General features: G+C 40.8%; 3 protein-coding genes across 4 annotated transcripts; all 3 read left to right on the top strand.

The window, feature by feature from the left end:
* Positions 1–203: 203 nt before the first annotated feature.
* On the top strand, positions 204–3,577 carry LOC115738924 (phosphopantothenoylcysteine decarboxylase subunit VHS3). Its single transcript, XM_048279691.1, has 4 exons — positions 204–353; positions 462–543; positions 1,009–1,184; positions 2,825–3,577. Exons 3-4 carry the CDS (start codon positions 1,050–1,052, stop codon positions 3,287–3,289), a joined length of 600 nt encoding a protein of 199 aa, XP_048135648.1. The 5' UTR covers positions 204–353; positions 462–543; positions 1,009–1,049; the 3' UTR covers positions 3,290–3,577.
* Positions 3,578–7,468: 3,891 nt separating this feature from the next.
* LOC115732716 (transmembrane protein 208-like) lies at positions 7,469–11,862 on the top strand. Its single transcript, XM_048272395.1, has 6 exons — positions 7,469–7,652; positions 8,722–8,915; positions 10,398–10,482; positions 11,432–11,497; positions 11,583–11,717; positions 11,783–11,862. The coding sequence occupies exons 1-5, from the start codon at positions 7,569–7,571 to the stop codon at positions 11,673–11,675; spliced, it is 522 nt and encodes a 173-aa protein (XP_048128352.1). The 5' UTR covers positions 7,469–7,568; the 3' UTR covers positions 11,676–11,717; positions 11,783–11,862.
* Positions 11,863–15,912: 4,050 nt separating this feature from the next.
* LOC115729796 (glucan endo-1,3-beta-glucosidase-like) lies at positions 15,913–21,731 on the top strand. 2 transcript variants are annotated; one of them, XM_048282271.1, is made up of 4 exons: positions 15,913–16,013; positions 20,888–21,226; positions 21,417–21,444; positions 21,538–21,731. In XM_048282271.1, the coding sequence occupies exons 1-4, from the start codon at positions 15,938–15,940 to the stop codon at positions 21,653–21,655; spliced, it is 561 nt and encodes a 186-aa protein (XP_048138228.1). In that variant the 5' UTR covers positions 15,913–15,937; the 3' UTR covers positions 21,656–21,731. The 2 variants fall into 2 exon arrangements, with proteins under 2 accessions (XP_048138228.1, XP_030516280.2); XM_030660420.2 differs by having other exon boundaries at positions 21,417–21,447; positions 21,541–21,731.
* Positions 21,732–23,796: the final 2,065 nt, after the last annotated feature.

The following is a 23,796-nucleotide window of genomic DNA, read 5'->3' as shown; positions in this document are numbered from 1 at the left end:
GAGTTTGACTCTGGTTAATTAACTGAACTAACCATGGTTAAATGGCCACACCCAATAGGAAACCATTGCCTGTCTGGGAGAATATAGAGAGAATAAGAGAGAGAGAGAGAGAATCATATTCAAAACAAATCCTTAAAATATTAATAATTAAATAATTAATTGAAAGGGAAGGGGGGAAAAAAGAAAAAGAGAAAACATTTTTTATTAATGGAAGCACCCACACTTGTCCACCCTCCATCCCTCGGCGGGCAGCCCAAAGAGAAGATCTTTTTCACTCTGCGAGGGAGCTGCCCGGACTGCCCGAACCCTCCCCCCACTGCAACTACGGGCAGTCAGTCACCAGCCAGTCACCAGTAACTCTCTCTCTCTCCTCTCTCTCTCTCTCTCCGCTTCGATATTTCTATATCTTGCGGTCTCCTCTACCGCTACGATCACCATCTAACGGTCGACAATGCACGCAGCTCGTTCCGCCGTCTCCGCCGCGCTCTAGGGCCGGAAGCCTCCAGATCTGGTCTCTCCACGCCTCGGATCTCGCTACGCGGTACGCTTTCCCCTCTCCGATTCCCTCTCTTGTTTTTTTAACTCGCTGTCGTCTTCGAGCTTGGTTCTCCTTCTCTGTATCTCGCTTACGCGTCGTTTGGATCTCGAGGATGCTTTCACCCCCCCCCTCTCGGTGCTTCGAGTTTGTGGAATCGAGGATCGCTCCCGTCGTCCTGGCTCCCGCTTGCCGACTTTACGGCGGATTCGACGGCGGAGCTGGTCTCCGGCGAGCTCGACCGTCGCTTTCGCTTCAGCTTAAAGGCGCTCTTTGTCGCGTTATTATCGCGACGTTCTGTTGTTCTCCACATATTTCTGATTTTCTCTCTATTTTCGACTTTATATGGCGCAGATTAGAAAAATCTCTTTGTTTTTTTTTTTTTGGGGTCTGTTAATTGGGAATCTGAAGGCTGACAGAGTTTCAGAGGAGCAGATCTAACGGTTGTTGTCGATTTGTTCGGTCCTAGGTGGTGGGTGTTCCAATAGTTGTCGAAGAAAAAGAAGGCGCACGAATGGAAACCGAGATTGGGGCTTCTGCTCTTGGACTCGGGGCGACCCTCGCCCGCCTCGTGCTAACGTGCGCCGGCGAGGCGCTCGTTAGCCTCGTCGTGGTCAACCTGGTCAAGGCCGAGCTTATGGCTCATCAGGTACGCCAAATTTTTTCCCCTTCACTACGGTGATTTTATTTTATATTTTTTTTGTACCTTTTTCTTGTCTCCTAGTTTTTGGCAAAGAGTTTTTTTTTTCCTCCAATTTTTTTTTCTCCTTTATCTTTTTTATCGCAGCTTATGTTCGTGGATAATTAAGTGTGGCCTTTTTCCTTTGTTGTGGCGCTGCTAACCTGCGCCGGTTCGTTCCTCCTTTTTCTAATGTTTTTTTTATTGGGGGTTTTTTTTTTTGTGCGCTATTAAATTTCAAGCAATTTGTTTTCCTGACCAAAAAAAAAAAATCAGTGTTTTTGGTGTGTTTTTACGTGTTCACCCCTTTCCGTCGAGAGATGGAGAGGGTCTTGTATGGATAGAGAAAAAAAAAAAAAAGAGGGTAAAAACTCAAAACATAAGAGGAGGAGGAGGATCTCGCAATATTCTTTGCTTTCACTTTTTTTTTTTAACCCAATTTTTTTGTTTCACTTTTTATTATTGCTATTTTTATCCGAGCAGAGAGATCCCCGTTACCCTAATAGTAAAGGGCGGCTAACGTGAGCGAGGTTTTGTCTGAGGGGCGGACTTTTGACGGGAATATAAATTCGAGTTTTGGATTAGGCTTTGGGTTCCGGAAAGGGTTGTATGTGGGTGGGGCCCATATTGTCGTTTCACCATGAAGATACCCATTGGTGGGGGCTTTTTAAGTAAATTTTGAGGAAAAGGGGGGATATTTTTGGTTTTCTAAAATAAAATTAGCTTTTTGTCTTTTGGGTCGTTGAGAAAGTCAGAGCTCAAGTCTAGAATAATGGGTCTACTTGCTTTGGTTTGCATCGTCTTTATTAATTATGTATATGGTGCTGAACAAGGTTGTCTCGGAATATTCCTCAGGACATATGCTTCTTCCATCTTTCATTTGTGGGATCTCTCTCTCTCTCTCTCTCTCTATCTGGAAACCTTTAAGGTGATATTGGCCACACATGTTGAAAGATCGTTCATTCGTTTTAGTCTATAACATCCATTAATTAGGTAGTTCCTCTGTACGACTCGGGTATAGCTTTAGAAATGAGGGAAAAAAGCAACTTTTTTATATTCTTTTCCTGGGAGACATTTGAGATCGTTTCTTGTCAGATAAGTAGAAAGGGGGAAAATTCCTGCACTTTTTGAGTTTGGTGCTCTTTGGAAGATGATTCTTTGGTCACTTTGTGGCTGGAAGCACTGCCTTTGTGGTTGAGGCATATTCCCACACCTCAGGGGGCCTTGGTTCTGAGGTGGTTCCTTTTTGGTTAGACCGTGTTACATGGTTGTACTGTAGAATCACTTGTGCAAATGTTCGCCCTCATGCCGACAACTACAGTCATCTGACATGTTCTAGATGGACTTTGCTCCCCGTGTATGCTGATGTTATGTAGATGTTGTCTAGGTTTCGCCGTTCGAATTGGTTGGTTAATACACCATAGTGACAATTTCACTCATAGCATAGCTAGGCTTGGTGTTCGCTGCAGCTTAAATGGTATTCTTTGCTTTCCTACTAGAAGTTAAAAACAAAAGAGTTGGTAAAACGTGGTGGCATTTTCTTAGCTGATTAGTGATCTGACTGCTTTTGGATATAACTCCTCTTTTTGTCATGTCTTTGGTTGCTACAGATTGAAAAACAGGAGTACGGAGCTAGTTATGACCAAAGCCACACCCAAGCCAAGCCAATCGATGCTGGGGAAGATGATGATGACAATGGTGGCGGCGACGATGATGATGCGGATGGCGGGTTTGGGGAAGGTGAAGAGGAAGTATCATCTGAAGGTGGAGAGGAGTACAAGAAAAACCCTAACAGCAATAATGGTAACTCGAAGAAGGAAGCGGGAAGCGGGACTGGGACCGGGACCGGTGGGGGTGAAGAGAATGGGGAAGAGGAGGAGGATGATGAAGATGGTGAAAACCCAGAAGGAGATGACGATGAGGACGACGATGACGACGATGATGATGAAGATGAGGATGGCCGAGAGGAAGAAGAAGAGGAAGAAGTTGTTGAGGAAGAAAACGAAGAAGAAGACGATGACGACGAGGATGAAGATGAGGAGGCCCTCCAGCCTCCAAAGAAGAGGAAGAAGTGAGGAATTCGTGAGAAGAGGGAATCTGAGCGCTCCTCCTAGTCCTAGACACTCATTCCTAAGTGAAATGTTCACTGACTTTCCATAGTCTTCTTTAGCGCATGAGGGAAGACATAATTAGGATGTAATGCTTCTGTATCGAATTTTATCAATTTCCGCTGTTGCTACTTAGAGTTGCTAAAACGAACGGTCGAGCCGCGGCATCGGTTTCTGTTCATGCCCCTGAGTTTGAGAGCTCCTTTGTTATCTTTCAGGGAATTTTTAATGATCTATTGAGTCAAAATTCGTCCATGAGAATTCCACTTCCTCCATTTTCAGCTTGACTCTTCATAGGCTCTTATGACCTGTCTGAATCCTCTGTTCTATAATAGGGTTCCGTTTGAGGTATCTTATTGTTTGCGTGGTCTGAAGGAACTGAGGCTGTGAGAACATTCTTAAACGTGAGAATACTGACGATGACGCCATGTACTTTTAACTTAAAAGGGAAGCATACAAAGAATGTATACGACTTTTTTTAATTCTTTTATTTTTCAAATGTCATTAAGATCTTGGACCAAAAAAAAAAATGTCATTAAGATCTTTAAAAAAGAAGAAAAATCCACACTGAAAAGGCCAAATCGTCTCTCATTACAAACTCAATTTATCTTCTTGTTGAGCTTTTCCTCTGAAAGTAGCCCGAGTTTTACTGTGGAGACCTTTGGGCATTCACATCATTTATCACTAATTACGAAAATGCGATTTCCTTTCCGAAAATGTCTGCCCCCCAGATCCTAAATTTTCACACCCACCCATTATGGTTCTAAAGGTATTAAAGCCACTAACTAATCATGCAAACGTACTTATATGATTTGTTATGGTTCTAGATTAATCCTAACTATCATAGGGAAAAAAAAAATTAACAATAAGCTATTGAAACGGTTTAAAGGTAAACACTCATCTGACTTGTTATTGAGCCTTGGGACATGAACCCCCGTAAGTTTGGTATTAGAGACCAAACCTATCTAGAGAGATCCTAAATGTACTCATCATGATGGTGGGACCAGCTGGGTTTGGGATTAGAGACAAACCTATCTAGAGAGATCCTCAATCGTTATGGTAAAGCTAACCTAGGCCAATTTAACCATTTATTGAAAAGTGATTCTGAGATAACTTGATTTTATTGTTTAGTGCCTAAATTAATTGAGGCTTGAAGTTATTACAGACGAGCCTAACTAAGCTACAACTGATCTACATTAAGCTAGCATCACATTGGGCCACCATGGACCGCCTTGATTCTTCAAATTCTCGGCGGCCACTTTAGATCCTCGACCTCGATTCTTCGAACTCTCGGCCGCCATTTTGGATCCTCGACCTCCACTTTGGTGTCGGTTTCATCTAACGTTCAACTCATTCACAACAATGCATCCAATCAACGCAAACGATTAGCAAATTTCCCAAAAGGTCTTAATTTTTTCGGACTTTCATTATTATTTATTATTAATTTCTTATTCTGAGAATAGGACGTGCTGGGCCTGGGCCTGGCTCGAATATAGGCTGCCACGGACTTTCGGGCTTGGGCCACTAACGATGTTGGGCTTTTGTATCAGACCCGCTCCTAAAGCAGTTTAGGCCCATGCCATCAACAGCCCAATGCTTCTATTAAGGCAGATCAAGCCCAAAAGAGGTCGCCGCTCAAGCCCAAATTCACTTAGCTGGACTAGCCCAACGTTCGTAATACTATTATGAAGCCCAAGCATACCAAGAGCCGAACAAATTAAGCCCATTTTACTATCCTTCATCACCATTTTATACTGCCTAATTCCCTAAAAAACCATCAACTTTAGGTTCGATCTCAATTCTCTCTAAAAAAATTTTGTCTCAGAAAAACCCCTAACCTTAGGTTCAGTTCCAAATCTTTCCTGGACTTTTTATTATCTAGGAAAAAACCCCAAAGTCTAGGTCTAGTCTTAATTCTACCTCAATTTTTTTCTAAGAGGAAAATCATCAATTTTAATTTTAATCTGAAATCTGCCCCCATTAATCATCTTTTCAAAAATTACCTCCGGTTGTCCCTAATTTTCATATCTTATAATATTTTCATTTTGGAGAATTTCAATAATTTTTGTTGGGCTCGATTTGTTATCGATGTGAAAATGCCACGTCAAGTTGGGACCGGATCAAGAGGTAGAAGAATAAATTGAAAGTTAGGGGAAAATTTGGGGCTTGACTTAAAGTTAAGGGTTTTTTCCGAGACTAAAAAATTTCGAGATAGATTTGAGATTGACCTAAAATTCGGGGTTTTTGAGGCAAAAAAAAAAAAAAAGTTGGGACAAATTTAGGTCGGAATTAGACCCGCTTTATACTTCCTGATTGTTTATCACCACTTCCTCTGTTTCTCTTGAAAGACAAACGGTGTCGTCCTATAGTCATTTCACTAAGAACTTCGACTGTACAAGAACAAATGGCATCTGCTCCGCAAGAAATCGAGATTTGCACCTCTTTCATCAAAGGTCGATGTTTGGTTTTTCGGCCAACGGGTTCGGTAGCAAGGCGATTCGGACATGAAATGAATTGCGTAGCAAGGATCAAGAACGATAAAATTAAAGAAGAGGAATGCAAGTACTGGGAATTGGAAAATGTTGATAAACTGGAAAAAATACATAGGTTTTTTATGACTATGGTTGTGTCTCCACAACAATTACACATGGCTTTACTTAGTATAAAAGCATAATCGCTCATAAGCAGTGAATACTCTAATGACAACTACAATCACGTGTCCATATCAAACTTGACATCGAGCTCTATGCTCACTCATATAGGTGTCATGTCGATTACCAAAACCTGCTCATCCTTTGATATAAATGGTATTAGCACGACGTCTTAATTAGAAGATAATAACAACCGTAACTTGCTCGGGGCTATTTATTCATAGCAAAGCTGCAAGGATGGAGCTACTCCACTGCCATTTAAGTGTGCTCACTCGGCTATGCGACTCATTGCTTTGCTACGTTCCTCGATCTCAAATTAGGTGCTTCTCGAAAAGCTTCAGTGCTATACAGACATCAATCGACCACTGCCAGTCCCTTCGGCATCGCTTCTCGACCCATCAATGTCGTCACCAAGTTGGCTACACCTTTTTTATGGAATGTTTGTCGTGCTTGTGTATATGGTCTCCAATCACGCATTTTTTTTAGAAGAACGGTCGCAGAAAGTTGAGAATTTGAAACGCAGTTTGCAGGAAGGCCATGAAAGTCAATGGTCAACTGTAGACATGTCCTAGAAAAGTGAAATCTCTCTCCATTTCCTTCAAGCCGTTCCATTTGGCCCCTCTTAATCTTCAGAATCCTTTTCACCATTGGTGTATTTGATTGGAAATCCCCCTTTCTACTTGGGGGCCTCTTAGGTTGGATAAAATTACTCATCATTCCTACTTCTAATTTCTTTTCTTCAAAATTTAAGGAAAAGTATTTTTATGGAGAAAAAGATTATGAAAGAATTATATATTGTTCGATGTCTCATTATTTGGGTATGCGACACCAAAAAAAATTACAAAGTTTTGGTTATTATCGACAAGCGACAAATTTTGTCGTCGAGGGCGGAATTTAATGAAGATAGAAGTCATCAATAAACAAAACAATCAACAAATTGAAGGGAACTGACAAATCGCTAGTAAAATCATTGATAACAACGCATAACTGTCAAGCAATGGACCTGATATTTTTTTCAGAAATGTGGCTTTATATAAATAATTATTACTAGATAACGAGAGATTGTTGATAGTATAACTAATCGCATATAAAATTGGGATATTATTCGTTCAATAACCGCTTGGAATTACCGATCGTGGGTGGTTGCAAATATGTACATCGTACTCTTCGTAAAGGATCCCAATTTGCTGCACAACTTCATATTGTTCTGCAAATTTACCTCTATCTTTTGCTTTATTACAATTTGTTGTTCCCGCAATTTATATCATCGGCAACGATTGTTTTCGATGCCCATACCATGTCGTTCACTCGGAAGATATTTCATCCTTTTCGGAGAGATAAAATACTTTGAAATATATTAAATATTTCATGATAAATGGACTAAAAATTGAAAATGAACGACCCCTTTAAATTTTTTTTTTTGGGTAAAAAATGACCCCTCTAATTACGCGCTGGATAAAAAATTACTGACCGAGAAGGAAAAAAAAAAAGAAGAAGAGAAATGGAGAACAAAATTCTTCACCTTCGCCGAATACTTGTATACCGTTAGAACGCGACCAAGTAAAACCTCTTTTGCCGAGCTCAAAGCGGGCGACATGGCGAATCAAGGAGCGAAGAAGCGCAAGGAAGAGAACGCGCGCCACATGGCGAAACTCCGTCGCCTCATCATCGCCTGCAACGTATGTCGTTCCTCTCTCTCTCTCTCTCCATTTTGATTTTGCTCTTGTTCGAATCGATTGATCGACGAATTGGTGATCGGATGGACTGATTCTTGATTAGGGCATTTGGAGTTCATTTTCTGGTTCTTTAATCTTTCGAATTCTCGTTTTTTGATGTCGCTGTGTTGATTAATTGGATTGGGTGAGAGATTGAGGGAAATGTGCATGTTCGGAGCTGATGAGCTATGGCTCGGGTTACTTTTGTCTTAGATGTTTGATCGGAGCAAGTGGGAGATTTTGAGATGAGAGTTTTCCAGGGAGAATAGGCTCGGGTAATCGTGGCCAGGAAATGTTGCATGTTAGGGGCGGAGGACCGGCTGAGGTTTTTTTTTTTTGAACTGGATGCATTGTCGGGGAACTTTTGGCTGAGAATTGTTTTGGGAGCTAATGGGAGCCTTCGAAATGAAGAGTTTTTTAATGAGAATAGGCTTGGGTGGTCATGGCCATGAGAAGGAAGCAGGAAATGCAATATTTTGGGGAGAACTGCTATTTTATTCTCTTGGAGTATTCTTGTCATGTTTCAAAGCAGTTTCTTGGTGGTCATTTTGGTTGAGGCGTATTGAGGATTCCATGCCTAGATCTTTCTTCAGTTAAGTATGACAAGTTCAGGTGAGTCAAGGGATGACATCTGTTGCTGCTGGAGTTAGAAATGACACTTCTGATCTTTTGCATGGATGACTTCTTTGATGCCCAGTGAAGCACTGAAGTGTGCCCGAAATTTGATCACTTCTGCTGATTGTTCTGGTTAGGGTCTGGTTAGTGTGTTTCCCTCAGTTGTGCTGGCAGAGAGTAAAATTCGTTATTTTACTTTACTGATGGTTTATCGAATGAATTCAAGTTCTCTCACTTGTTCTTGTTCCTCGTTCCTAGTTGTTCTCACTTTCATTTAATGTCCCTTAAGATCATGCTTTTTCTTGATCGTGTGATTGTTGCTGCCATTTAATTTATACCAACTTTTAGTTGTTTGTAACTGCCAAGTTTTTATTTAATGTCCTTATTTAATTGCCAAGTTTTCCCCCCAACAATGCAGGTTATATACATTTTAGTAAGAATGCTCATCTTTCACTCCTCTTTCACCTGGAAACATTGGGTTGGGTTGCTTGTCACATCTGCAGCATATGCAATTCCATACCTGCAACTTGCTAAAATGGCCAAGCCTACTTATGCTGATGATGGAGAGCTTCTAGACGGTGGATTCGACATGAGTACAGGTGGAGTCTGTGGGTAATCTCTCTCCTCTCTCTCTCTCTCTCTCTCTCACACACACACACACACACACACACACACACACACACACAGAGTTCGCGCGCGCCCTTACCCAGCTGCACATGCAGACAGAACATAATGATTACCTCCTTACATTATTGTATATTCCGATGTCATGTTGTAACTTTTGTGTGTGTGTGTGTGTGTTTTTTTTTAAGTGGTGCGCATGGTAATGATCCTTAATATAAAGCTCGATCGTTGCACCATAGCTGTATTTCTTCTCAGGGGAGACTTTAAGAAAAATCTCATGTAGTTCTGTAGGGAATTTTCAAATATGCTATATATCAAAAGCTTGACTGCTGAATCATAACTTTTTGACAGCATCTTGCAATATGTTGGATGACTGTTCAACAAAGAAATGAATGTCTAACGCAAATCTCATGTGATTTCCTTAGTTTCATACCTTTCCCATCCCCAAGATAACTTGGATACTAAGATACATGTCACTTCTTAAGAAATTAAAAATGTATCTTATCTAAATGTTAAAACTAGTTTGTGTGTTTGACAATGGCGATATTCCAGGTTCCAGGCAAGACTCACTGATTCTTCACTTAGGACTTTGTACCACACCTTTCGCATAATTGCCCAAAGGATATTCAAAGGCACTGCTTCATTCTCCTTTCCAGAGAATGGAAATGAAAAACACTTGTCCTAGTTGTGGGTATCTTAGAATGGTCCACGAGGTTAATGGCGTATTTCATGTAGTCGGGCTTTACTTGGCTGAGGCAAGCTTTCTTTTCATAGAAAACTATGATTAATCATGTTATGCCCTATTGTTCAAAGTTAGCAATCTTATTGTGCCAGTGAATCTTACTATCGGGCCTGGGGTAACTAGATGGAGGCGGTATGTCTCGTATATTCCTTTTTTGCAAATCTCAAGTAATGCTTGGTAGAGGGCGATCAAACATATGATTATATGAGTGTTCAGTGGCATTTAATTAATTATTTTTATATCTGTAGGATAGAAGCCAATGTTCATTCCAAGACTTTTATTTGTGTAGAGGAATCTTTACTTAGAAACATTTCTTGAGAATTCTCTTTGTTGTCTGTTCCCTCCAGCAAGAAGTCTAGGTTAAGCCTTTCATTGATGAACCAATGATAATACAAACTTGGCATGTTGATGTCACAAATGTACTTTTGCTTCATGTTTTAGTATGTACTAATTCTGCTTCTTAGATTTGTTGCTATATGACATGTCACTTTTGAGTCATCAGGATGCGTTGCCCTGAGGTTTATAAGTGGTGTAATATGACTGTTTTTGCAGTGAATTTATGCAATTGTAAATGAAGTTTCGGAAGTTAGATAGCCATGCTACTTCTGGGTTTTTTCTTCTATTTAACAATCTTATATTTTTTAGCATAAATTTTGACAACTGTATTATTCTTCAATTATATCAATTTGATAAAAGTGACGCAGTTTGCTTTGCTAATTCTTGCGCAGATATCTGCATGATGTGATCTTCATTACGAGTTTTGTGCAAGTCGCATCCATCATTTCAGGGAAATTCTGGTACACATATTTGCTGGTATGATTCATTCTTCTGTTATACATACACTATGGATTTGGTGGCAAAATCATTTGTGGAGGTATCTTGTAACTCTTTCTGCCAGCTCATTAGATAATCTTAGACTCTTAGTTGCCTCCAGTCCCTCCTATAGCTTATTTACTTTGCCACCAGTCTATGTGACCATTTTCACAGGTTTCTTTATGCATGCATTTTTAACTTCTTGTTCATTTTGGACGGAGTATTTCTATAAAGTAGAAAAGGCAATGCTTGATCTATCTACGGCTCTAAGTGTAGCTTATTTAGTCAAACTGCGTCCTGTAAATCCAGAGATGCTGTAAACAAACTTGTTCTTTGGAGATGCTAATGATTAATTAGCCAGTTAATAGGTTGACAGGGGATGTTAAAGCCAAGCATCTCGTTGCACATAGAAGTTGAATAGAGAGGTTTTCTTGCATAGATATCATGGAGTCACGTTTGTAAAACTCTTAACTACTTCATGCCTCTCATTCCTCCCGACCTTAACCCATTTTTCAGCGACTTTATGCACGATAAATGTATGTTTAGGGTGAATAAAGACGAAAAGAAAAGGAAAAAAAAATCGCAAGTGCTGATGCTATGACAATTGGAGCAGTAGGCCTTGACGAAATAGGCTGAGGAGGAGTGTTTGTCCAATTTTGCTTGAAGCATTGAATGAGCAAGTGCATTTTATCTAATGGCAATGTTCACTTGCTATGTGAACTGAACTAGTCCTGCCAACTTGCTTGTAAGGTGAATGAACACTGAAATTCATGGATGAGAATCAGAGTTAGGCCAGATACATCTGGTTAATACTTAAGTGGCTCATTTTATAAGTCGATACTTGTAGTCTTTTTAAGCATAATTTCAGTTGATATTTCTGCGTGTTCTGGTAAGGATAGGAAAAAACCCTAACCACTAAGGCTGCAACATAACATTGCCCCTTTTGCAGATTCCTGCATTTGGAGCATATAAATCTTTTGGCTTTGTTAAGGGGTTTCTACCGACAGGTTCTGAGGTATGTCCTCTTTTGCTTTAGCTTTGGGCATATCTTCATTGAATGGTTTATGGATTCATACATAACGTTTGTTTGCATGATATAGGATGCCTCGGAAGATGACAAAACTCGCAAGAAGAGAGAAAAGATGGAGAAAAGAGCTTCAAGAACCAAGTTTGTTAAGACAAGAACTAGATAGGCTAGTAAACGATTCAGCTGACCCAGTGGATGGAAACTGGCAGTTGGACTGTAATTTTGATGTTGCTAGTAAACGATTCAGCTGACCCAGTGGATGGAAACTGGCAGTTGGACTGTAATTTTGATGTTGCTGTTGTTTGTTGAATTAGCAGCATAATTGTTCATCCAGGGAGCCAAATTGAATTCGGTACACACACACACTCTCTCTCTCTCAAATTCCATGGATGATGCAATTTTTGAAACCTGTCCATGTTGTTCACCGTTCTAATTAAATACGAGAATCACTCCCGTGGCTTACTGTTATCAATTTTGAGTCATTTGCTGCTTCTGGCATTGCTTTAATTTGCATCCTTAGTATTTCGGATGGACATCAGTCTGATTGATCGACTCAACAGCTTGAATTTCGTTGAACCATACTTTTTCCTCGTAAGCTTTGGCAAAGATGATTGTCCTGTTCCTCACAAGACAATAATTTGGGAAAATTGTCCAAAAGTCCTAAATCTATTGCATTGCAGTTTTTTCAATTTAGTCGTAAACCTTTTAATTTAGCTAATTGAGTCTTAGATATTTTCACATTTTGTCAATTGAGTCCATTCAGTCAATTTTTAGTCGGAAATTGCTAACTAAATCCCGACCATTCTAGGTGGCATGGCCGATATTGACATTGTTTAGTTGCTTTTTTTTTTTTGTTATGTTTTCCTTTGCTTTTTTTATTCTTTTATTATTTTTTTCTTCCCTTCTTCCTTCCATCGGCCTCAAGGCCAGTGAGGGCAAGCAAGCCCTCACCTAGGCTAGCAAGGGCTGGCCTTGCCCGATCCTATCTTAGAATTAGAATTGCCTTGTTAGCTTGATACGATGATTTGGCTATAATTATGCTCTTCATTTGCCGCGCTGTGGATCTCGTGGATTAGAAAACTTATGGAGCATGAAAGTATCATGGAGTAGTTTCATGATGCTCGGAGACTAAAAAAGAATCCTTGCAATCCCTAGTGATAGTCGTGTTTGTGGCATAGTGAGATAGCATAATTGTCTGAAGCATTCATGGTCTTCTCCATAGCCTAGCCATCACCCCATCATCGTCGGGAAGAGTCGGACGATGGTGGGAGCTTGGTGGCCCTCGCCCAGATTTGGTTGAGTGTTGCCACTAGCAAGGGTTGGCCGCCCGTGGAGGCCCTAAGCCAGAACCGGGCCAAGACTGCCGACTCTCGCCTAGATCCGGTAGAGAGTCGGCAAGCTTCTTTTGCTGTGGCGGGTGTCGCCGGCCTCCCCACCATCATCGGCCCTTCCCGATGATAGTTTCAAACTCTCCTTTTATTTGAACAATTTACCTTATTTTTAATTTAATTTAAATAAAATTTAGATAAAAATCAAATTTGATAGCTTTATGTTTTCTATTTAAGTATATTATCGCCACGGAAGAGAGATGAAATATCAAAAGAATCCACATTAGTATTTTCCATTAGTCAAGTTGAAACAAGTTAATGGAAGGACTTAACTCCATCAATTTGACAAGTTTTGAGAATTTGATTGCACTTTTTGCAAGTTTTATGACGCAATTGTATTTTCGTGATAAGTTTTAAGATTTTCAATGCTCTTGTTCTTAAAAATAATTATTAGTAGGCAATCTCTCTGGGTTTGATTGAAATGAGCTTGCTTTGCAGTTAATCTGCCAGGTATCCAAGTCTCACCTTGTGACTCGAGTTGAGCCCAAGATTTGGAACTCATTCAAGCTTCCAGTGGCTGAATGCAACGTCATTACCACTCTCTTCAAGTGATCTCTCAGGAAGCTGGAATGCATCATAACAATGTAAAGAAAAGATCATACTAGCAAACATGGTAATTATCTTTTCTCCATCTAATGGGAATCATGTCATTATCTGGGGAATAAAACAATTAAGAGTCTAATCAAATACGAAAGTAATAGGAAATGCAATTAGACTCACCAAGTAAGTATACATAGGACCATGACTGCTTACCAGTCGCACAATAATAAAATTCATGACTTTCTATGGGTGCGTTTGGTAACAGCTTTCCCAAGGCACTTTGGACCTCTAAAGTCCTTGGGGAAAAAATTTTGGTGTTTGGCAATCCACTTTAAGAAAATGCAAATATGGGCCAAAGTTGAAAGCCCAAGGCAGCTGGGGACTTGCTTCGGGCATTGAGCATCTTCGGAAGGCTAGGTATACAGTAAAATGAATTTTTTTCCTTCCCAAATTGCCCCCTCTTTTTATTTTATTTTCCAATTTAGCCCATGTACTGTTCATCTTCTCCTTGCAGCAGATTAGGGAAGTGGTGGAGCAGAGGGCGTGCTTCACAGATGTCGACGAGCGATCTGCAACACCGACGTTGATCGCCCAGGGTGGTGCGGCTAGGGTTGCCTTCCGCCTGACCCTAGCTGCACCGGAGTCCAGAGAGGCACAACCCGAGGTCGGGGACCTCGGTTTCGGCTCGCCTAAGGTTGCGCGACATCGACGTCGCCTTGATTGTGGTTGCGCCGACGCTTGAGGACCAGATCTAGGAGAGGTCGTGGCTGGTTGCGAGGCACAAGATCTGATGGCGACGAGCTTTGAACGACCAGATTTGCTCATAGTGAGTCGAAGGTCGTTTGGCCGTCGCCGAGGCTGAGGTTGGGGCGACGCTTGAAGGACAGAACGAGGAGAGGTCGTGGGTGGTCACGAGTAACCAGATCTGAGGGCGACGAGCTTCAAACGACCACAGAGTGGGGCGAGACGACTGAGGGCAGGACGGGACGAGACGAGAAGGGAAGCTCCAGCGACGCCTGCTCCGACAAGGATCGTCGGCGAGTCGGCGGCACCTGCTCCGACAAGGGCTCCTCCATGTCTTCTCTTCCTCGGCCATGGCTGCCTCTGTTTTTCATTTCCTTTCTTTATTTTTTTTTTTAATTTCAAAGTTGCTTTGCAAAATGAGTTATTCAAACACTACCCTAGCTTTCACCAGATACGCCTGCACTCAAAGGCCCTTCAGAAAATGGCTTTGCATTCCCCCAAAATGTTCCCAAACGCAGCCATTATGGTCCCCATGCATCATGATGCGCAGTCAATCCACCCAAATCAAGATCATGCCACTAGTCGAACGGCAATCATGCAGATATTTTCCAAAACAGGATTAATACTAATCAGCTCAATGCACCAAAAGCTGTGACGGAGACTCCGGGCTCATATATCATCTATATCAAAATATTATTAAAAAAGGTTTACATCAGTGCAGGTCGTGTCACGTAGGACGGTCGGCGTCCACATCGGTGATTTCCAGTCAAAATCGGCTGGATGGATTTTATGAAAATGTTTATGATTCAATTAACACAATTAAAAGGTTTAACACTGAATTGGCACAAGTACAATAGACTTATGACTTTCTTTGGGAATTTTCCTAGTGAACAACCTAGCAAGAATTCATTGTTCTACTTTAGACTATATTTGAGATAATTTTGTCCGATTGGCCAAGCAAATAAATGTCGATTTTCTTCGTGCTATTTCTTTTGCTTCAACCTATAATGTAGTTGCATATGCAAATACAAATCAAAAGCAGTGCACCAATTATACACTCTTGCTACTCTCTCTACAATATAACTTTCGAAACCTTCGTCGCATTTGTGTGTCTTTCAAATAGATTTGTCATTTTCATCTTCTAATCTTTTCAATCACCTCCTCCAAAAAAACTCAATTTACGTAAATAATCTTCTTTTCGCCAATCTAAGCTAAAGGACCCAATCACGCTAATAAAAAAAATAATCCGACGACTAAATTTTACTCCAAAGATGTCCCGAAAAATTCTTCATTCTCTTTTTCGCTTTATTCCTTCGAGCACGCGATAATTTGATCCAGCTCGGGGACCAAATCCATCAACTTTGTCTCTTGTTTTTTTATTTTTAAATTTTTTTTTCTATGTTCCTTCCTTAACTTTTCTTTTTCTCTGCTAAACCTTCCGTAATATCAAATTGTCTACGATATGTTTATTTGTCGAGTCCAATCCCCCGCTACGTGCCTTTCGAAGTACTTGAGGCTTCAGAGAGTCGTTCATATCGTGCCACAGCCTTTTTCCTATGCATGCAACACTGAAAAAGCAGGCAAAAAAGAAAGAAAACACATGATTTGCCCCTGAAGAAACCGACGATTCTTTGTCTCCAGCCCTGCATTTATCCACATGAACGAAACCCCATCATCTCTCACACCTTCACACATCCGTTTAAGAGACAAAACAAAGCAAGTTTCAGAGAGCGAGAGAGAGAGTGTGTTTTTGCAGATGATCATGGCAAAGAAGGTGGGGCTAGGGCATTGGCTACTGTTGATGCAAGTGCAATATCATTGCTTATATGGAGGTACGTCATCGTCTCTTTCTCTCTTTCTTCTGAAAATGCAAGAAAAGATGCAAGGATCTTGTAGTGAAATCTTCTATGATGTCCATGATCCGTTTGCTTCTGTCTTGGCCTTTCCGTTGGTGCTGACGTTCAGAAGCACCTGCTCATTTCGAAGCACCTATTTCTTCTATCTCTCTGAGCTTCATTATCAGTCTTGGCTCTACCAAATAATATGAAGGGGTATTTCTACAATCCCGTGTTTAAGGGACGCTCGATTCCCGACCCGATTCGGTCTCACTTAGGAATCGGGAATCGGTAAATCATTGGTAGGAGTGAGCAATACGGACTTTAGTTTTAATATAGTAATTAAAATTAGGTTTGCAAAGAAATAAAAAAAAATGACAGGTGGATTAATAGGTTTACATTCAAGAAGTAAGAAATTAAAAATAATTGGTCCGATCCCCCATGGAATCGTAAATCAAATAAAAAATCACCGGTTCAAATTTTATAAAATCGGGAACCAAACCGAACCAACCGATTTGGTCGAATCCGGGCAATTCTCGATTTGATCGATCTGTCTTGCTCGTCCCTACACGTGTTAGGAAAGAGAGAGATATCTTGATGTGAAATGACATTACGGCTGCAATTAACTTATTTTACAGGTGTACCTGAACAAGCCCACTTCATTTGGTAATCGAACCCAAAATCCTTCATTTTAGACCACTCGCTCCGATTTACTATGTTCTAATTTCAGGTTCGGCTAGGTTTGATTCGAGGTCTCACCTTTATGCAAACTACAAACATTTAGATAATTTGGAAGTTTGGCTTGCAAACTAGTACTAGGCTGGGAGACCAAAAGCAATGGGGGGAGCAGCTTGCATTAAAAAAGGTGGTGAAGGTAGCGGAACAGGACCTGAGCCGTGTCATGCAAGAGTTTAGCTGGTTCTCATCGATGGTCGAAAGCTTCAAAGAGCGCCATTGACCGGTCAGGTGTGGAGGGAAGTCGGATAACATGACTGGAATTTTCCGACCATTTGGTTCACTTTGAAGAGACCGTGTTGCTCACGGCTCTACGCCCAAGATTCAATTGTTAGGTAAGAAGAAAAAGTTAAAATTTCCATGGTCAAGAGAGCACATCAGATATAAGCCCTAATGGTCATGCAGCTCTCCGCAATCTTGGCAACGACTGCAGTAGAAGATTTTAACTATGTTATGGATGGACCAAAATGATCAGGGACTAAACCTTACAGATCGTCAATGGAAACCCAATTTCAACCTGGGAAGTGCTATCGACGGTTAAGGTTTCCAAGACTCTATCTACAATATGATGACATAAGCGTTCTCTTGAATCTTAGAAGTAAAATAGGTGAAGTCATGAGGGTAGATATTGCAACTGTATCGGCATCTACTAGGTTTATATGCTCAAATGTGCGGGTCTCACACAACCTTATATCGAGGTCTCGTTTGAGATAGAACATACATAAAATAGAGCACGAGGGATTCATTTGATCTGCTTTCATTACGATCATTACGGGCCTAGATCATAGGAGTGTCTTGAGTTGCAGCCACTAGAGAATGATCGTCGTAATCTTCTGGGAACTGCGTTAGGGGACATGGAGGATCAACGGCAACAGCGCCAGCTAGAGGTGCATGCCAAAGACGGGCATTTGATATTAGTAAAAATTGGGCATCGGCTCGAGCATGGTGATAGTGTCTCGGGATTTTTCATAGATAAAGCTAGGTTATCTAGTACAATTGGAATACATACGTAGGTGGGCCTTGATTGAGCAAAGTCTGTTCAACATTTCCATAAATAATTTGATCACATATGAGATAAGAGTATATGCACATGGATCGGCCTTTATTTGTAGAGGCAAAATCTGTACATGCCATAGTACTCACCCTAGACGAGGCGACTCGTCCTCCTTAGTTAGGTTGGACCGAAGGACTCCTCGTCCCTTTACTACATTCCATATCACGTTGACTATCCCCAACTCGGGGATGGATGGAGGATCCTAAGCTTTCAGTTGAGCTTCAATAGACATACCTTTCCCATAATAAATGATATTTGGTTCTTTAGTAAAGTCCGCTCTTCGTTTCCCTCGAATGATTCCGCATCTATCAGCAACAACCCTTTACGTTATTTTTTACTAAGGAAGGATCTATTGGTAGCACAAGGCAACATTTGATTAAACAAGAAAGGAACGGAAAGTCTCATCTCGTCTATCTCTACGCAAACCCTGTCCCACGTCCCCGTCCCCCCGTCCCCGTCCCCGTCGTCGTCTTTTGTGTGGCTACCCTTTGTGAGTCTTTGAGTTGAGTTGATTGGAGCTTGGGATTCCCATTAGGCACCAGTAAACATGCGCGAGCTAACCCAAGGCAAAAGCAAATTCAGCCCTCTTGCTTGATCCCGTTGTCCTCTTTTGACGGTGCAAATTTTACTAAGTGTATAGTTTTGGCGTTGTCCTTTCTTTTGGTAAGGTATTGCCTCAGTGCGCGTGCAAAAAGAAGGTATTCCTTTCCTCCCCATATATTGTAATGAGGATAACAGAAAGAATAATTTCTTTTAAGTCTTCCCTTATTATCGACGAATAATCTAGGTGCAAACCCTAGTATAGTTAGTATCTATAAGCGACTAACAATTTTGCAAAGAAGTGTCTATTCTTATAAAACGGCTTTATGCATTGTTTTCATATCGCTTTCCTTATTGAGGAAGATTACAACACCGAAGAAATAAGCTGGTGATACTTTCAGAAGTATACACGTAATCCCTCCCCATGTCTACCTATTGATAAATTGAACGAAATACAAAAGTGATTCGATCCGCTTTTTCCATTAGTGCATTTTATGTATCTTAATAGGTGTCACTTGTTCTATGGTATTGTAGCTACATGCTTCTTACTAGTCTTTTCCTACACTAGTTTGAGTCCTTACGAATTAATTTTCTTATGTTGCGAGAATTTTGCGTACGCCCGTAATATTCATAGTGGAGTTACCACAAAATTAAGGGGAGAATTACAAAAAAAGTCATAAATCTATTGCAATTGTGTCAATTCGGTCTTAATTTTTTTTTACTAAATCAGTCCTAAATTTTTTTTAATCGTGCCAATTTAGTCCATCCAGCACCGACGTGGACACAGGCTAGCGCCAACCGTCCCGTGACATAATACTTTAATATTATATATTTTTATTTATTTTATTTTTCCTTTTTTATTTTCTCTTTCTTTCTTTCTTTCTTTCTTTATTTCTTTCTTTGATCCTATCGATGCCGGCCGCTAATAGCAACCGACCAAAGGAGACTCCAGAATCTGGCGAGGTCGGCCGATCATCGGTAGCAATGGGCCGCAGGAGACGCCATTAGCGAGGTCGGCCTCACCGGCCCAAATCGACGAGGCGCGCTCAATCCGGTGATAGTGAGGCCGAGCCTTGCTAGATCCGGGCGGGTGAGGCAAGCCTCGCCGTCGCCCGGCCGAGTGCACCTCGCCCGCCCCTAGCGAGGTTGAGGTCAACCTTGCTAGTGGCCAGCCTCTCCAATGGCCAATCGCCACCGGTAACTGGCTATAGGAGGATGAAGAAGAGAGAAGAAAAAAAAAAAAAAAAAAAAAAATAAAAATAAAAATAGAAAAGTTCAAAAAAATTATTAAAAATTATATTGTCGGATGGCGTTCACGTTAGCTTCGGCCAGTCAAAGATTAGTCGGATGTATTGAATTGTCACAATTACAAAAGGTTTAGGACCGAACTAACAAAAAAAATGTTTAAGACTGAATTAGTACAATTGTAATAGATTTAAGACTTTTTTGGTAGTTTTCCCAAAACTAAGATGAAAGGTATGTGACAAGAAAATGCAATTGCTTAGGATTTTAGGTCTTAATAACTTATATATATCTTTTACTTTGACATTTTTGTGAACCACGTACAGATGGACCAAGCTAAAAAGGGGAAGTCTGCCGGTGTAAGCACGAGGTAGAGCCAAAACTCTAGTTTCTCAATCAAGAAGCCACTTAGAGTAAGGGCTAGTGTAAGGGAGAACATAACGCATTTTTCGAAATTTCAATGTTGTCGCATCAAAAGATGAGAAGCAGGATCCTTAGTATATAATACCTGCATAAAGAAAAAAATGGGAACTTTAAATTAATGGAGTTGGGTATATTGATTCTGAAAGATTAACCATCCAAAGATTTGACTAAATAGTGAGGCTAGGAAAACAAGAATTATCATAATAGATGTATAGAAAGATAAATCTTGGGGAGGAAGCTAAGCATAAAGATATCAGGACAGACACTTTGCTTCCAAATTGCATCTGATTTGGTGCTCCTTGGAAAGATTTTTGGGCCTATTAATCGCATGATTATGTTTATAAGCTTTGTCAAAAAGCTAAAGTGCGGAGCTTACAAATTTCAAGTGACTATGATCGGAACTTTATCAACAAGCTAAGTAAGTATAGTGGATGGGATTTGTTGATTAAGCAAGGTTTCATGCGATCTTACAGATGGCGTGTTGAATACAATAGACTTGATCGACAGGCGGGCCTAAATAGATTCGGGCCGGAGTCTATAGAAAAGTATGGGCTTCATGGTCGGGCCGGATGTCATGCCGGCGGAAGTCGTGGCCGAAAGAAAGAGCCTTGACGGGCCAATCCAAGCCCGTAAAGGACGTCGCTTGCCGAGGCCCTCCCATCTTAACATGATTTCGGTTGGGCCAACCCGGCCCGTCAGCACAATGCACCCGGAATTATTGTCGGGCGGGCGGGCCTGGTCGGAGAATAATTTTGGGCATGAGATTCAAAAATCAACTTACTATGCTCCCGGGCTCTTGCTGAAGGACTGCTCGTGCACTATCATTAGCCGTAATAGCAAACAACTTGTTCGTTAACGCGTACTTTTCTTTTTCCAGCATTAACAGCGGCGACCTCGGTGCAAGAGAAGGCGGAGGTGGCGATCCCAACCACGGCGATGTCCCCTCCGGAGGGCAATATGACTTTCCTCGGCGGCACGACGTGGTGCGTGGCCCTTTCGGGCGTCCCCCAGGCCGACCTCCAGAGCGCGCTGGACTGGGCCTGCGGGCTCGGGATGGCTGACTGCAAGCCGATCAGAGACGGTGGGGCGTGCTTCCAGCCCGACACGCTCGTCTCCCACGCCTCGTTCGCGTTCAACAACTACTACCAGCAGAACGGCAACTCAGACATCGCGTGCAACTTTGGCGGGACCGCCGTGCTCACTAAAACCGATCCCAGTACGTATAAATTGATGCACCACTTTCACCTCCGTGATTAATTTGAACAACAAAAGTACTAAAACAACGCACAACCTGTCGGAATCTGATCTTTGATCTGCAAAACATGAGCTAAGGCGTCGAGTCATTACATTCGAAGCTTTCACTTATGATCATCTAAGTAAACTCTTGGGGCTCTGCTGTTTCCCAGGTTACGGAAAATGTGTCTACGCCGCGTCGGGGTAAGTTTTGCTTACTGTTGTAATCGCTCACTTCCTCGAGCTCCGCTCGATTTAGCTCGGCGCTTGTTCACATCGCGTTCCCGTCCTTCGCAGCTTGGCCTCGTCCGCGCCGCAACGGCCCGAGCACGATTGGGGCCTTTTCGGGTACGGATTAGCAGGGATTTTGCTGACGTTCTTGTTGAGAAGCCCACGTTCCCTGCTGCTGTGAGATCTCAGACGAAGCTGCAAAAGATTACATTGAACTTGAACTGCTTAAGGGTGGCAATGTTGGATCAGTGACTCGGAATCAGTGGCGTTTAATGTTTGTCGCTCAATTTCGTTCGCACGATGATTATGTTGGCCATCTAAATTCTCTTAGCATTCTCAGCATTCGCATCATCTGTTTTCGCATTTCTCATGGGCACTACAGAGGAGATCGCTGACGCGGAAGCGCAAACCGATTTTGAAAATTTATGTGCCTCGTTTTAAATCTAGAGACCCTAAAACTTACCCTGTTTATTGTACTCCATTTGGTATTTTTAATACGTAGTACGTTGATCGGGAAATTAGCATAATTATTTCAATGACCTAACGGCTTTAGGTATTCAAGAACTTGAAATTTAGAGTCGTGTTCCCATGTCGTATTGAGATTTTGTAGCATGCTTCCTTAAAAATACTAAATTTTTTTTAAAAAAAATTTTTTATAAATCCAATGTTTGAAATGTCACATTTTCTAAATAAAACTTGAATGAATATTATTTCAAATAAGACTTAAATGCCATAAAATCTCAAAAAGGCTTGATTTTTAGCATTTTAGTCTTTTACTTATTTGATTTTTTTTTTTTTTTATTATAATTTTTATCCGTTTTCAAAAATTTTTAAAAAGGAAAAAGTGGACGTAGTAAGATGGAAGGGTAGCTTCCCACGCCAGCTAGAGGGTATTCAAGAACTTGAAATTTAGAGTCGTGTTCCCGTGTCGTATTGGGATTTCGGAGTCCTCGCCAAAATCGGAAGGTTGGGACCTTGCCTAGTCGCCAACAACCCCGATCTAGGCGGGATCGCCGCCCTCACCACCCCTTTTGACAAAGGGGGCAACCCTCCCATCGTGTGGGCTTTTTTTTTAAATTAGGAAAAGGAAAAAATTAAAATGTGAAATACGTAAACACCCTTCATTGAAAAATTTGAAAAAACAGGACTTGCTTTTTTGGATTTTTTCCAAAATACTATGGTGTTGGTAATCTTGATCGTGCTATAAAAATCCATGATTATTAAATTCGGGGTCACTTTCGTCAACAGGTGCCTGCCAAATATGACATGAATGTAACCATGCATAAAAATCAAAAGAAGAAAAACCAATTCAAGTATGTTAGGAGGTGGATGACAATATTTTTGAAGTAAAATTTATATTTCAAAAGTGCCTATAGAGCAGAAATCCTCCGTTTGATTATGCAACTTTATTTTTCTACTTTTGGAGTAAAAAATATATATTTTTGCTCCAGAAATAGTTTTGGATTCATTTAAAAAAGTAAGAAAAAAATTACTTTTCTATAAAAATAGAAAAATAAACTTATGTTCAAAAGTAGAAGTAGAAAAATTAATTTCTGGATAGAATTTGATTTTTAGAGCAAAAATATTGTCATGCGCGATCAATTTCCCTAGTCTAGAGATTTTTGTTTATCAAAAACTTTCCCATAGGACTTAAAAGGATATTCCGCTTTCAATTGTTTAACATGCTTCACTTTGAAACAAAAGTTGACCGCAAGCAAGCCGTTGGAACCACTTAGCTTTAATCGTTGATGTGTACGGTTATGTTGCGGGGCACGGGGACATCGAGGTCAATGCTTGGGATCTATGATTTGATAGATTTGTTAAATGGGTGGATCAAATCGAAAATGTTCTAATTTATATTGATTCATTCAACTAATTTTGATCAATTTCTATGTAATACATATCTAGTGATCGATATCGGATTCAACCTATATCCAATTGATACATAACATATATTACTAAAATACTTATATATTAACCAAATTAAGAAAAACTCATATTCAAATTGAGGTAAGAATAAGCATTGAGCGAGCGCGGGACGTAATAAGGGCAATAGAGAGTCATAGAAACAACTTGAGTCTAAGTAAGTTGTAAATTCATTTAACATCCATATTATTTTGGGCTTTATCATTCTAAATCAATTTATAACCCGTTTATTTAATATAAGTAACCCATTTCAACAAATATAGGGTTGGGTCAATTGCCCCGGTGGCTTTGCCACGGTTTAGACTTAGGTCCGACCACATGGGATTCTAGATTTGGCTTGCCCAAGGCACATGGGGATGAAAAATTGATTCTTTTTTTGTCGATTCAAAAAACACT

This window comes from Rhodamnia argentea, chromosome 1 (genome assembly GCF_020921035.1).
Source record: "Rhodamnia argentea isolate NSW1041297 chromosome 1, ASM2092103v1, whole genome shotgun sequence".
In the NCBI taxonomy this organism is placed as follows: Eukaryota; Viridiplantae; Streptophyta; class Magnoliopsida; order Myrtales; family Myrtaceae; genus Rhodamnia; species Rhodamnia argentea.
This window is presented reverse-complemented; position numbering and strand designations above follow the sequence as displayed.

What these genes read in the sequence shown, in the direction of transcription:
- LOC115738924 (XM_048279691.1), top strand. Translation starts at nt 1,050, where the DNA reads ATGGAAACCGAGATTGGGGCTTCTGCTCTTGGACTCGGGGCGACCCTC. An exon ending in CCGAGCTTATGGCTCATCAG is followed by an intron (nt 1,185 to 2,824) that starts GTACGCCAAATT and finishes TGGTTGCTACAG; the next exon opens with ATTGAAAAACAGGAGTACGG.
- LOC115732716 (XM_048272395.1), top strand. Translation starts at nt 7,569, where the DNA reads ATGGCGAATCAAGGAGCGAAGAAGCGCAAGGAAGAGAACGCGCGCCAC. An exon ending in TCTGGTACACATATTTGCTG is followed by an intron (nt 10,483 to 11,431) that starts GTATGATTCATT and finishes CCCCTTTTGCAG; the next exon opens with ATTCCTGCATTTGGAGCATA. An exon ending in TTCTACCGACAGGTTCTGAG is followed by an intron (nt 11,498 to 11,582) that starts GTATGTCCTCTT and finishes TGCATGATATAG; the next exon opens with GATGCCTCGGAAGATGACAA.
- LOC115729796 (XM_048282271.1), top strand. Translation starts at nt 15,938, where the DNA reads ATGATCATGGCAAAGAAGGTGGGGCTAGGGCATTGGCTACTGTTGATG. An exon ending in GCTCACTAAAACCGATCCCA is followed by an intron (nt 21,227 to 21,416) that starts GTACGTATAAAT and finishes GCTGTTTCCCAG; the next exon opens with GTTACGGAAAATGTGTCTAC. An exon ending in AAATGTGTCTACGCCGCGTC is followed by an intron (nt 21,445 to 21,537) that starts GGGGTAAGTTTT and finishes TCCCGTCCTTCG; the next exon opens with CAGCTTGGCCTCGTCCGCGC.